Genomic DNA, 14,830 nt, shown 5'->3' on the forward strand with positions numbered 1-14,830 from the left:
AGAAATTTGGCTTGTGAGGGTAGTGAGGTCTGCACAACGCATCACCGGGGGGCAAACTACCTGCCCTCCAGGACACCTACACCACCCGATGTTACAGGAAGGCCATAAAGATCATCAAGGACAACAACCACCCGAGCCACTGCCTGTTCACCCCGCTATAATCCAGAAGGCGAGGTCAGTACAGGTGCATCAAAGCTGGGACCGAGAGACTGAAAAACAGCTTCTATCTCAAGGCCATCAGACTGTTTAACAGCAACCACTAACATTGAGTGGCTGCTGCCAACACACTGACTCAACTCCAGCCACTTCAATAATGGGAATTGATGGGAAATTATGTAAAATATATCACTAGCCACTTTAAACAATGCTACCTAATATAATGTTACATACCCTACATTATTCATCTCATATGAATAAGTATATACTGTACTCTATATCATCTACTGCATCTTTATGTAATACATGTATCACTAGCCACTTTAACTATGCCACTTTGTTTACATACTCATCTCATATGTATATACTGTACTCAATACCATCTACTGTATGCTGCTCTGTACCATCACTCATTCATATATCTTTATGTACATATTTTTTATCCCCTTACACTTGTGTATAAGACAGTAGTTTTGGAATTGTTAGTTAGATTACTTGTTGGTTATTACTGCATTGTCGGAACTAGAAGCACAAGCATTTCACTACACTCGCATTAACATCTGCTAACCATGTGTATGTGACAAATACATTTTGATTTGATTTGATTTGTGGTTGTCTCACCTGGCAATCTTAAGATGAATGTACTTAATGTGCTGGTGACGTCACAGGGTCAGAGAGAACTCCTGACTGTAGTCATACAAAAACACTCCAGGCACTCAGCCCATAAGAACCATTCATACTGTCAGATCTAATATGAAGAACTGAATACAACCATAAGAACCATTCATACTGTCAGATCTAATATGAAGAACTGAATACAACCATAAGAACCATTCATACTGTCAGATCTAATATGAAGAACTGAATACAACCATAAGAACCATTCATACTGTCAGATCTAATATGAAGAACTGAATACAACCATAAGAACCATTCATACTGTCAGATCTAATATGAAGAACTGAATACTAAAGAGAAGAAGAGGTTGACCAGTACATATTGATGTAACTTTATTTTTTCATTGGCAGATCAATAAAGTTTGCTTCAATGCAGTTATCCAAACACATTCATGATCAGTAACTAAAATAATTAATCCAGTTTTAAAGACAATTAATAAACACATGTATTCATTTCATATGTGTATCATTAAATATTTAATGTGTATCATTAAATAAAGTTGTAAAATAATCCCCCCAAACTAGTGGTGAAAAGTGATCATCACACCATCTCTATCTGATACATGTTAGGGGTGGAAGGTAGACTTGTGGTTAGAGCATTGGGCCAGTAACCAAAAGGTCCCCGAGCTGACAAGGTAAAACTCTGTTGTTCTGCCTCTGAACAAGGCAGTTAACCCACTGTTCCTAGGCCATCATTGTAAATAAGAATTTGTTCTTAATTAACAGACTTGCCTAGTTAAATAAAGGTTCAAAAATGTTTGTTTTTTAAAGAAGTGTCTACTAGCTCAATCCCACAGAATACTGCAGAGGGACAACTTGGTCTCAGAGCAAAACGTATTATGTATTACAAAAACATCCGTGCCACTCTATTTAGTATGTTAGGTTACGTTACAATACCAATATAAACTGAACTAAAATATAAACTAAACATGTAAAGTGTTGGTTTCATGAGCTGAAATAAAACATTCCAGCAATGTTCCATGTGCAGAAAAAGCTAATGTCTCTCAAATGTTGTGACCAACTTTGTTACTATCCCTGTTCGTGAGCATTTCAGCCTTTGTCAAGATAATCCATCCACCTGACAGGTGTGGCATATCAAGATGCTGATAAAACAGCATTATCATTACACAAGTGCACCTTGTGCTGGGGGACAATAAAAGGCCACACAACACAATGCCACATATATCTCAAGTTCAGGGAATGTGCAATTACATGATGACTGCAGGAGAGAATTCAATATGTATATCTCTAACATAAGCGACCTCCAACGCCATTTTAGAGAATTTGGCAGTACATCCAACCGGCCTCAACTCATGTTGATTGAATGAGCCTGGCTTCCAAGTGAAATCCATAGATTATGGCCTCTTATTTAAAATGACTGATTTCCTTATACAAACTATAAATCTTTGAAATTGTTCAGTATAATACAACTTCTAGGACGTATCATATGTTACGAATTACAATTCTTACGTTATTTTACACATTGCTATTCATACAATACGGTGTTGCTAACATTAGCTAGGTTAGGGGTTGAAGGGTTAAATGGTTTTAGGGGAAAGGTTAGCTAACATACTAGTAGTAGTTGCATGCTAAGCTAACATGCTAAGTAATAGCTAAAAAGTAGTAAGTAGTTGCAAAGTTGCTGATTAGCTAAAATGCTACAGTCCTCCTTGATGAGATTCTAAACACAGCAGCCTTTGGCTAGAAGTTTGAGTTACACGCCCACCCTTCCACAGAGCAGGAGTAAGACTTCTCTCCTGTGTGACTACATTGGTGTGTTAAGTTGCTGTGGTGAGAGAATTCACCCAAAAGTCAGAGCAGACGTAAGCAGGCTTCTCTCATGCGTGTGTTCTCTGATGAACTATTAGCTCGGTTACTGTTTTGAAGCATTTTACACAAACAGAGCAGGAGTATGGCTTCTCTCCTTTATGTATATGTTGGTGTGTGTTTAAGGTATCCAGTCGAGAGAAACTCACCCCACAGTCAGAGCAGGAGTATGGCTTCTCCCCTGTATGTATACGTTCATGTGATTTTAAGTTGGAAAGTTGCGAGAAACTAGTTCCACAGTCAGAACAGACGTAAGGCTTCTCTCCTGTGTGTGTTCTCTGGTGAACTTTAAGCTTATTTGATGTTTTAAAACTTTTTCCACAGTCAGAGCAGGAATGAGGCTTCCCTCCTATGTCTGTTCTCTGATGAACTGTTAGCACAGTTGATGTTTTGAAGCATTTTCCACAGTCAGAGCAGGAGTATGGCTTCTCCCCTGTATGTATACGTTCATGTGATTTTAAGTTGGAAAGTTGCGAGAAACTAGTTCCACAGTCAGAACAGACGTAAGGCTTCTCTCCTGTGTGTGTTCTCTGGTGGACTTTAAGCTTATTTGATGTTTTAAAACCTTTTCCACAGTCAGAGCAAGAATAAGGCTTCTCTCCTGTGTGTGTTTTCTGATGAAATTTTAGATCAGTTGATGTTGTGAAGCATTTTCCACAGTCAGAGCAGGAGTAAGGCTTCTCTCCTGTGTGTGTTCTCTGATGAACTTTTACCTCTTTTGATGTTTTAAAACATTTTCCACAGTCAGAGCAAGAATAAGGCTTCTCTCCTGTGTGTGTTCTCTGATGAACTTTTAGATCAGTTGACGTTGTGAAGCATTTTCCACAGTCAGTGCAGGAGTAAGGCTTCTCTCCTGTGTGTATACGTTGGTGTGTTTTTAAGGTGCCCAGACGAGAGAAACTCGCCCCACAGTCAGAGCAGACGTATGGCTTCTCCCCTGTATGTATACGTTCATGTGATTTTAAGTGGGAGAGTTGAGAGAAACTAGTTCCACAGTTAGAGCAGACGTAAGGCTTCTCTCCTGTGTGTGTTCTCTGGTGAGCTTTTAGCTCATTTGATGATTTAAAACTTTTTCCACAGTCAGAGCAGGAATAAGGCTTCCCTCCTGTGTGTATTTTTAGGTGTGTTTTTAGCTTTGATAGAAATGGGAAAATCTCTTCACAATGTGGGCAGTGATGAGACCTCTTTGCTCTATGATCTTCCTGCTGTTGCTCTCTGGATGTAGAGAATGTCTCAACATGGTCTCCTGTGTGAACAACATAAGAAGAACCAGTCAGTTGGTGTGATATACATGTCAATCAAATGTATTTAAGAAGCCCTTTTTACATCAGTAGTTGTCACAAAGTGCTTAACAGAAACCCAGCCTAAAATCCCCAAAGAGGAAACAATGCAGATGTAGAAGCACAGTGGCCACAAACAACTCCCTAGAAAGCAGGAACCTAGGAAGAAACCAGGCTCAGAGTGGTGACCAATCCTCTTCTGGCCATACCGGGTGACAGGTAGCCGAGTGGTTAGAGCAACCGAAAGGTTGCAAGGTCGAATCCCCGAGCTGACAAGGTAAAAATCTGTTGTTCTGCCTCTGAACAAGGCAGTTAACCCACTGTTCCTAGGCCGTCATTGAAAATAAGAATTTGTTCCTAACTGACTTGCCTAGTTAACCTGTTTGGGTGCATGTCCAAATGCTAGCAGGACACCTACGACAACATCCGGTGAAATTGAAGAGCGCGAAATTCAAAATACAAAAATCGTAATATTAAACATTCATGAAAATACAAGTGTCTTACATCACTTAAAAGCTTCTTGTTAATCCAACTGTGTTGTCAGATTTCAAAAATGCTTTAAGGAGAAAGCATACCATGCTATTATCTGAGGACAGCACCCCACAGACGTCACAAAATCAGACAGCATTTTTTTTAAAATCACTTACCTCTGAAGATCTTCTGATTGCAATCCCAAGGCTCCCAGCTACACAATGAATGGTTGTTTTGTTCGATAACGTCCTTCCTTATATCCCAAAAATGTCCGTTTAGATGGCGCGCTTGATTCAGTAATTCACTCGTTCAACGAATCCAAAAAGTTACCGGCTCCCCACGTCAAAATACTTTTTCAACCAGCACAGGCGTCACAAAATAACAGACAGCAATTAAATAAATAACTTACCTTTGAAGATCTTCCTCTGATTGCAATCCCAAGGGTCCCAGCTACAGAATGAATGGTTGTTTTGTTCGATAATATCCTTCATTATATCCCAAAAGTATCAGTTTAGACGGTGCGCTTGATTCAGTAGGTCACTCGTTCAACATGCACACAAATGAATCCTAAAGGTTACCGGTAAAGATCGTCCAAAGAAGTCAAATGATGTTTCTAATTAATCCTCAGGTATTCTAATATCTAAATAAACAATCATATTTAAGACGGAGAATAGTGTGTTCAATAGCGAAGATAAATAACGAAGAGCGCATTCTCGTTGATGCGTGCAACATGACTACTTTTCTAAAGGGGGAAACCTTGGAAAAACTTCAAATACTTGTTCATTTTTCATTGTGCATATCCTAGCTTCTGGGCAGTTTACAGGCAGTTTACTTTGGGCACGTCAGTCATCCAAAATTCCGGGACAATAACAGGTATGCTAAGAAAGTTAAATAACGAACAGCGCAAACAGTCTAACCAGAATAGTGTCTCGAAGGCCAGCATCCCGGAGTCGTCTCTTCACTGTTGACATTGAGATTGGTGTTTTGCGGGTACTATTTAATGAAGCTGCCAATGAAGCTGCCAGTTGAGTACTTGTGAGACGACTTTTTCTCAAACTAGACACTCAAATACTTGTCCTCTTGCCCAGTTGTGCACCGGGGCCTCCCACTCCTCTTTCTATTCTGGTTAGAGCCAGTTTGCGCTGTTCTGTGAAGGGAGTAGTACACAGCGTTGTACAAGATCTTCAGTTTCTTGGCAATTTCTCACCTGGAAGAGCCTTCATTTCTCAGAACAAGAATAGACTGACAAGTTTCAGAAGAAAGGCCATTGTTTCTGGCCATTTTGAGCCTGTAATCGAAGAGACAAATGACCCAGATACTCAACTAGTCTAAAGAAGGACCATTTTATTGCTTCTTTAATCAGCAACACATTTTTCAGCTTTGCTAACATAATTGCAAAAGGGTTTTGTAATGATCAATTAGCCCTTTAAAATGATAAACATGGATTAGCTAACACAACATGCCATTGGATCACAGGAGCGATGGTTGCTGATAATGGGCCTCTGTACCACCTATGTAGATATTCCATTTTTTTTTTTAAATCATCCGTTTCCAGCTACAATAGTCATTCTGTGCAGCGCATAACGAGACATAGGCCTATATCATGTTTCTCAAATCCTTTTCAGGCTAAATTCCAGCCGACCATTGAGAGAACAGTAATGCCTAACTACACTGACAAATATATATATAAATATAACATGTAAAGTGTTGGTCCCATGCTTCATGAGCTGAAATAAAATATCTGAAATTTTCTAACACACATAAAAACCTTATTTCTCTAAAATTGTGTGCACAAATATGTTTACATCCCTGTTAGTGAGCATTTCTCCTTTGCCAAGATAATCCATCCACCTGACAGGTGTGGCATATTAAGAAGCTGATTAAACGGCATAATCATTACACAGTTGCACCTTGTGCTGGGGACAATAAAAAGGACACTTTAAAATGTACAGTTTTGTTACACAACACCACAGATGTCTCAAGTTGAGGGAGCGTGCAATTGGCATGCTGACTGCAGGAATGTCCACCAGAACTGTTGCCAGAGAATTGAATGTTCATTTGTCTACCATAAGCTGCCTCCAATGTCGTATTCGAGTATTTTGCAGTACATCCAAACGGCCTCACAATCGTAGACCACGTGTAACAACGTCAGCCCAGGACCTGAGGTGGGTCTGGCTGCCAAGTGGGTGGGCCTATGCCTTCCAAGGCCCACCCATGGCTGCACCCCTGCCCAGTCATGTGAAATCTACAGGTTAGGGCCTAATTCATTTCAATTGACTGATGTCCCTATTATATATATATAAAAACAGCCAAACATGTTCTCTTATTTCTGCGTCACCAAATGTTGTGTGAGACAAAAGAGTAGGCTAGGTGAGCATCAATCACTAGTTCGGTGCAGCAGACTGCAGGGGTGTAGTGCTGCAAGTGATGAGCCGCCACAATGGTGTTTGTTTAGTAAAGTTAGATCAATGTCTTGGACGATCACCTAATGATTAATTAGTAGTCCACATCACCAAATATTATAGCATAACAACATTACTGTTACAACAAAAACAACACCTCATATCTTAGGAGATTTTAGGATGGTTTGCTGAATCGTCCCAAACTCAACAGCGCCATGAGGCAGAATGTGTTTTGATTAAAACAAAATACAGGAAGTCTATATAATTTAACACCATCTGCTCTAATTTTATAACCAAACAGTAATTCAAGAAGATTTAAATGCATATTCCCATGAAATTGATTGAGGTCAAACGATTGGCATGCAGACGCAGCTTGGTCTTTTCACTGGTAAAACGTGAAGAATTATAATTCAATATTGACAGTGATGATGCCATGGCCTATGTTGAAATGAGGTATGCCTAACTTGGTGATTGAGGGTATTAAACATGTTCAACGTTCTTGAGACAATGTGTGGGCAAAGGCAGGCGATACAAGTTTTTTTTTAAATGTTGCTTCGCTGTTCAGGGATGTGTGATGTCAGAATGACAGAATTCAACCTAGCAATAGACTGGTCATAACTTAGAGGTCTAATTTAGAGGTCGACCGATTAAACAGAATGGCCGATTAAATCGGTGAATTTCGCGTTTTCATAACACCGATTATTTTTTTTATTTTTTTTACCTTTACTTTTCAGGTATTTTTAATTTCACCTTTATTTAACCAGGGAGGCAAGTTGAGAACAAGTTCTCGTTTACAATTGCGACCTGGCCAAGATAAAGCAAAGCAGTTCGACACATACAGTAAAACAAACATACAGTCAATAATACAGTAGAAACAAGTCTATATACGATGTGAGCAAATGAGGTGAGATAAGGGAGGTAAAGGCAAAAAAAGGCCATGGTGGCAAAGTAAATACAATGTAGCAAGTAAAACACTGGAATGGTAGATTTGCAGTGGAAGAATGTGCAAAGTAGAAATAAAAATAATGGGGTACAAAGGAGCAAAATAAATCAAATAAATAAATAAAATAAAATTAATACAGTAGGGAAAGAGGTAGTTGTTTGGGCTAAATTATAGGTGGGCTATGTACAGGTGCAGTAATCTGTGAGCTGCTCTGACAGCTGGTGCTTAAAGCTAGTGAGGGAGATATATGTTTCCAGTTTCAGAGATGTTTGTTCCAGTCATTGGCAGCAGAGAACTGGAAGGAGAGGCGGCCAAAGAAAGAATTGGTTTTGGGGGTGACCAGAGAGATATACCTGCTGGAGCGCGTGCTACAGGTGGGAGATGCTATGGTGACCAGCGAGCTGAGATACCTAGCAGGGTCTTGTAGATGACATGGAGCCAGTGGGTTTGGCGACGAGTATGAAGCGAGGGCCAGCCAACGAGAGCATACAGGTCGCAATGGTGGGTAGTATATGGGGCTTTGGTGACAAAACGGATTGCACTGTGATAGACTGCATCCAATTTGTTGAGTAGGGTATTGGAGGCTATTTTGTAAATGACATCACCGAAGTCGAGGATTAGTAGGATGGTCAGTTTTACAAGGGTATGTTTGGCAGCATGAGTGAAGGATGCTTTGTTGCGAAATAGGAAGCCGATTCTAGATTTAACTTTGGATTGGAGATGTTTGATGTGGGTCTGGAAGGAGAGTTTACAGTCTAACCAGACACCTAGGTATTTGTAGTTGTCCACGTATTCTAAGTCAGAGCCGTCCAGATGTCAACTGGTTGCTGCGGAAAAGGAGGAGGTCAAAAGGGGGGTGAGTGTAGCCGATGTGAAACGGCTAGCTAGTTAGAGGTGGTGCGCACTAATAGCGTTTCAATTGGTGACGTCACTTACTCTGAGACCTTGAAGTAGCGGTTCCCCTTGCTCTGCAAGGGCTGCGGCTGTTGTAGTTATTGTTACATATAGAGACAGATATGACACTATTGAGCAAAGATAGGTATACATTAGACCACAAACAGAAAGCGGACAGGAAACCAATGATTAAACAGACATAAGTGTAATGGCCGAAGCCATACTTGCTTTACTGTGCATAAGGGCTTAGGGCAAAGAGGAGGAGGTGACCCTTAAATACATGATCTATTATGGAAGGAGCAGGACATCATTATAAAGATTAGATAGAGAGGGTAAAGGACATAAGGGCTTAGGGCAAAGAGGAGGTGACCCTATTATGGAAGGTGCTTAGGGTAAGATAGATATACATTAATTTTAGGACATGAGAGGGTTCTGCCACCTTTGTAATCTAATCCAGAGCGGATACAGGCGTTATTAGACATGAACATGGAGGAAGCCTGGACTGAAAGATAATGGTGACCGATGACCTGAGGGAAGTCACTTCATTAACATATGGAATGGACTCATACACTGTGTGTGTATAAAGACAGAGCCAGTGCTCTGGGAAGGTGTGTGTTCCGCGGACCATCTAGGCTTCTGATATGTTTGTATTAAAAGCCTTTATTGAATTCACAAGTTCTTGTAAGTGTTATATTTTGTAACGATCCTCCAAGACAACACTCGGTAGCGGTGAACAACTCATCGCTGCTCATATTTTTAGTCTAAACACCCCTCAACTTGGATATACGCACCAAGTCCCCAACTATGAATTTAAAAATATTTTTTTTCTTACGGCGAAGGGGGAGCAAACCATACAGAGCTTTTGTGGAGCGATGGGTAACGATGCTTCGAGGGTGACTGTTGACTGTGTGCAGAGGGTCCCTGGCTCGCGCCCGGGTCGGGGCGAGGGGACGGACTAAAGTTAGACTGTTACAAATCCAGAGCCGATGTCAACGAGGCAAGTCAGTTAAGAACACATTCTTATTTTCAATGACGGCCTAGGAACAGTGGGTTAACTGCCTTGTTCAGGGGCAGAACGACAGACCTTAACCTTCCGGTTACTAGTCCAATGCTCTAACCACCTGCCTTATATTGCACTCTACGAGGAGCCTGCAGGCTGACTACAAGTTAAGCGAGGGCAGCAAGAAGCCAAGGTAAGATTAAACTTATAAAAAACAATCAATCTTCACATAATCACTAGTTAACTACACATGGTTGATGATATTACTAGTTTATCTAGTGTGTCCTGCGTTGCATAAAATCGATGCGGTGCCCATTAATTTCTCATCGAATCACAGCCGACTTCGCCAAACGGGTGATTGAACAAGCGCAGTCGAGAAAAAAAGCACTGTCATTTCACCAATGTGTACCTAACCATAAACAACAACTCCTTAAAATCAATATACAAGTATATATTTTTAAACCTGCATATTTAGTTAATATTGCCTGCTAACATGAATTTCTTATAACTAGGGAAATTGTGTCACTTCTCTTGCGTTCCGTGCAGCAGTTTGGGCCGCCCGGCTCGTTGCGAACTGTGTGAAGTCCATTTATTCCTAACAAAGACCGTAATTAATTTACCAGAATATACATAATTATGACATAACATTGAAGGTTGTACAATGTAACAGTAATATTTAGACTGATGGATGCCACCCGTTAGATAAAATACGGAACGGTTCCGTATTTCACTGAAAGAATAAACGTTTTGTTTTCAAAATGATATTTTCCAGATTCTACCATATTAATGACCAAAGGCTCATATTTCTGTGTGTAATTATGTTATAATTAAGTCTATGATTTGATGTTTGATAGAGCAGTCTGACTGAGCGATGGTAGCACTGTGGTGCGTTTTGCCAGCAGCTCGCTCTGAGACTTGGAGTAGTTGTTCCCCTTGCTTTGCAAGGACCGCGGCTTTTGTGGAGCAATGGGTAACGATGCTTCGAGGGTGACTGTTGTCGATGTGTTCCTGGTTCGAGCCCAGAGGCGAGGAGAGAGACGGAAGCTATACTGTTACACTGGCAATACTAAAGTGCCTATAAGAACATCCAATAGTCAAAGGTATATGAAATACAAATGGTATAGAGAGACATAGTCCTATAATTCCTATAATAACTACAACCTAAAACTTCTTACCTGGGAATATTGAAGACTCATGTTAAAAGGAACCACCAGCTTTCATATGTTCTCATGTTCTGAGCAAGGAACTGAAACGTTAGCTTTCTGACAAAGCACATATTGCACTTTTACTTTCTTCTCCGACACTTTGTTTTTGCATTATTTCAACCAAATTGAACATGTTTCATTATTTGAGGCTAAATAGTTTTTATTGATTATTTTAAGTTAAAAGTGTTCATTCAGTATTGTTGTAATTGTCATTATTACAAATAATATAAAATAGGCCGATTAATCGGTATCGGCTTCTTTGGTGCTCCAATAATCGGTTGAAAAATCATAATCTTGACTAGTCTAATTTATGAAGATAACTTATAGATAGAACCAGCTCTTACCATGACTAACAGTTGTCCTAATCTTCTCCTCCTCTTCTTCATCTTTAAGGTTGACATTCGGCTCCAGTGTTTGACTGCAGTCTTCCAGCTTCACTGATGCCATCTCTGGATCCTGCAGAGCAAACTGGGCCCCACTGTCACAATCAGGACCCAGTGACTGTAGGTTTCTACTCAGTGTGGAAGGAGAGAGGCAGGCTGGGTTTGTCCTCACTGTTGATGTTACCAGCCTCAGACTTAATCTGAGTCGGTCTGTAGTAATAAAGAGAACCGGACATAAAAAAGTTAGTCTTGACAGTTTTGGCACTTTCTTTATTCTCTAAAAATATATATTATTAATGATCTAATTTCAATAGATCAGGTAGCTAAGCATTGACAGAAGATTAAATAATTTCCCATTAGACAAAGTGCACACTTTAAATTACACAACGTAACCTATAGATCTCCTGAATTAAAATAAATGACTCAAAAACCAATCAGTACAAGGTTGCAGTACGTTTCAGGCAGCACTATGTACTATTTTCCTGAATAACCTTGTCTTCACTGTATTATTTCAATCAGAAACCAATTGTATTTCCCGTCCACACCACAGCAACATTTATAGCTAAAGATAAATACAACTGAATGTGTTTGAATATTAGTACACATGAAGACAACTGATACATTCAGCGCCAAGTCAAGTCTGGGACCAAAAGGCTCCTGAACAGCTTCAATCCCCAAGACTTCAGACTGCTGAAGAGTTAATTAAATGTTCAGCCAGACAACTTGTATTGATCCCGTTAATTACTTATCTGTTTGCACTGGCTATATGGACACTCACATATTCTACACCGACACTCACACACACACACACACACACACACACACACACACACACACACACACACACACACACACACACACACACACACACACACACACACACACACACACACACACAGTAGTGCAACAGTGAAATTCTCCCTCGCTCATGCACCCGCACTGCTTGCACTGAAGTCTGTTGACGCAAATGACGTCGATACAAAACCAATAACACGTCAAACGAACTCAGAAATCTCAAAGAAATGTGGTTTATTTAGTTATCTTGACGAGATCTCGTACATTCACTCAGACAAACCCAAAGTATCTAGCTAACTTATGTGACTTGTAAAATAGTTTTATCACGTTCTTCACTCATTCGGTTTGACGGAAAAACAACACATACAATTAAAACCTTTACCAAACGTGATGATACCGATTGTTTAGCTAGAATTTGATAACATGTTCTTTCCAACGTTTGAACACGCTATTACATACCTGTAGCCATACATTTAAAACGGAGACAAAAGGTATCATATTAACATCAATAGTTCTGACGCTTTCTTTATTCTGAAGAATGGCGTGCGCTTGCCCGGAAGTTCCTGTTTCAGTCATACAAATGTAATGTGTATGTGTCCACCTACTGTACAGTTAGTGAACTGCGGGGGAAAAAGTCATGTCCATTCCAGAAAAGCGGGTAAAACGACATCAGACAAAATACGAAAATGGATCAATAAAAAAACCATCTCACTCCTTCTGTCACAGTCCAAATCACACCCCTACACACACACCCCTACACAGTCTCAGGGGCCCGAGAGTGGGGAATGTCTTCATTCCCTGCAATGCTTCGGCAGTTAATTACAAAAACCTTTCAGCCGCACATACAATTATATCCAGTTTCTTAAACGTCTTGTTCGTTTGGGCAGTACAATTAATCACCTGCGTAATAAATGCCACAAAATCCACCTTCGTTACAAATCAGTGTATGAGTATCCCTCAACTGGTGAACGACATTCTGAATCTCTACAGGCTGCGGGGCATCCACTGCCATAGCTTCCACAGCTCCCCTCGCTCCTTCAACTACTTCCCGTCCTGTAGGAGACCTGCTGTCTGCTGTACAGCCCAGATCCTCGCTCCTTCAACTACTTCCCGTCCTGTAGGAGACCTGCTGTCTGCTGTACAGCCCAGATCCTCGCTCCTTCAACTACTTCCCGTCCTGTAGGAGACCTGCTGTACAGCCCAGATCCTCGCTCCTTCAACTACTTCCCGTCCTGTAGGAGACCTGCTGTCTGCTGTACAGCCCAGATCCTCGCTCCTTCAACTACTTCCCGTCCTGTAGGAGACCTGCTGTCTGCTGTACAGCCCAGATCCTCGCTCCTTCAACTACTTCCCGTCCTGTAGGAGGCCTGCTGTACAGCACAGATCTTCAAACTCCTTCACCCTAGCAGGGCACTCTGGGAATTCGTCAACTTGAATTCTACCTCAATTGCTACACAGCACATCATCAGATACTTCAATTACACACACTTAGCCATAAATGACCATGCTTTTCTCAATGTCATCACGGAACCGGCTTATACACCAAACTCTCACTGGGTATATTATGTTTCCCAGCATCACATGAGTAGCAGTAGCGAGCGGTGCGTGGGTCAAATCACTGAGGAAGTATATTACAACCGATGTCAGACATAATGATTCATAGATCATACCACATAATGACAACATAATGAGTAATAGATTATGACAACATAATGATTAATAGATTATGACAACATAATGATTCCAATTTGACCGGTAGTATACTTTCTAGACGTATAGTTAGGTAGGCGATTAAATGTATTATGCGAGAAATGGCGATGTAAACGGATTTATGTACAAATATTGCTATAATAACCATGATATGGAAGTAAACTTGGAGTCACCCGATGATACTTTATTGATATTGTTTATTGTTTACTCCATGTGTAACTCTGTGTTGTTGTCTGTTCACACTGCTATGCTTTATCTTGGCCAGGTCGCAGTTGCAAATGAGAACTTGTTCTCAACTAGCCTACCTGGTTAAATAAAGGTGAAAAAATATATTTAATAAATAAATAAATACATAAATACGGTGTGTGGTCCTCCCACCACCGCTCGGGAAACCATGCAGTTTACTACAGATTAACTTCACAGTTTGGTGAAAGTGCAAGGTTATCTTGGTACTCCTTTCCAATAAATATCGAGGGTCTCATTCTGGTGACATTGTGATCGATGCTCGACTGCCGTTTGACAAATAAAAACGTTCTCTTGTCCGTAAGAACCAAACAAAAACATCATTACTTTCACGAAACGTGTTTGTGCCGTCGTGTGCCTTAGTAGCGCAAGTCCCAACTTAAAGTGCATTCGGAAAGTATTCAGACCCCTTTGCTTTTTCCACACGTTACAGCCTTAGTTTTAAATAGATTAAATACAACAAAAAATACTCACACAGAATACCCCATAATGTCAAAGCGAAAACAGGTTTAGAAAATGTTTGCAAATGTATTAAATATCAAAAAACAGAAATACCTTATTTATGTAAGTATTCAGACCCTTTGCTATGAGACTCGAAATTGGGCTCAGGTGCATTCTGTTTCCATTGATCATCCTTGAGCTGTTTCTACAACTTAATTGGAGTCCACTTATGGTAAATTAAATTGATTGGACATGATTTGGAAAGGCTCACACCAGTCTATATAAAGGTTCAACAGTTGACAGTGCATGTTAGAGCAAAAACCAAGCCATGAGGTCGAAGGAATTTTACCGTAGAACTCCGACACAGGATTGATTCAAGGCACAGATCTGGGGATGGGTACCA

General features: G+C 40.5%; 1 protein-coding gene across 2 annotated transcripts in view; it reads right to left on the reverse strand.

Moving 5' to 3' along the window:
• The window catches only part of LOC124021811 (gastrula zinc finger protein XlCGF26.1-like), a 37,933-nt gene extending 24,383 nt beyond the window's left edge, over positions 1 to 13,550 (reverse strand). Inside the window, exons 1-3 of one of the 2 annotated variants that reach the window (XM_046336934.1) lie at positions 12,934 to 13,550; positions 11,200 to 11,448; positions 1,150 to 3,906 (exon numbers count right to left, since the gene is read on the reverse strand). In XM_046336934.1, the coding sequence (XP_046192890.1) occupies positions 2,672 to 3,906; positions 11,200 to 11,448; positions 12,934 to 13,045 (1,596 nt within the window). In that variant the 5' untranslated portion in view covers positions 13,046 to 13,550 and the 3' untranslated portion in view covers positions 1,150 to 2,671. Of the gene's footprint in view, positions 1 to 1,149; positions 3,907 to 11,199; positions 11,449 to 12,933 lie in introns of those variants that run through there. The other variant, XM_046336933.1, reaches the window with a different exon arrangement.
• Positions 13,551 to 14,830: the final 1,280 nt, after the last annotated feature.

The sequence above is a fragment of the Oncorhynchus gorbuscha genome, unplaced genomic scaffold (genome assembly GCF_021184085.1).
Source record: "Oncorhynchus gorbuscha isolate QuinsamMale2020 ecotype Even-year unplaced genomic scaffold, OgorEven_v1.0 Un_scaffold_1224, whole genome shotgun sequence".
Taxonomy (NCBI): domain Eukaryota; kingdom Metazoa; phylum Chordata; class Actinopteri; order Salmoniformes; family Salmonidae; genus Oncorhynchus; species Oncorhynchus gorbuscha.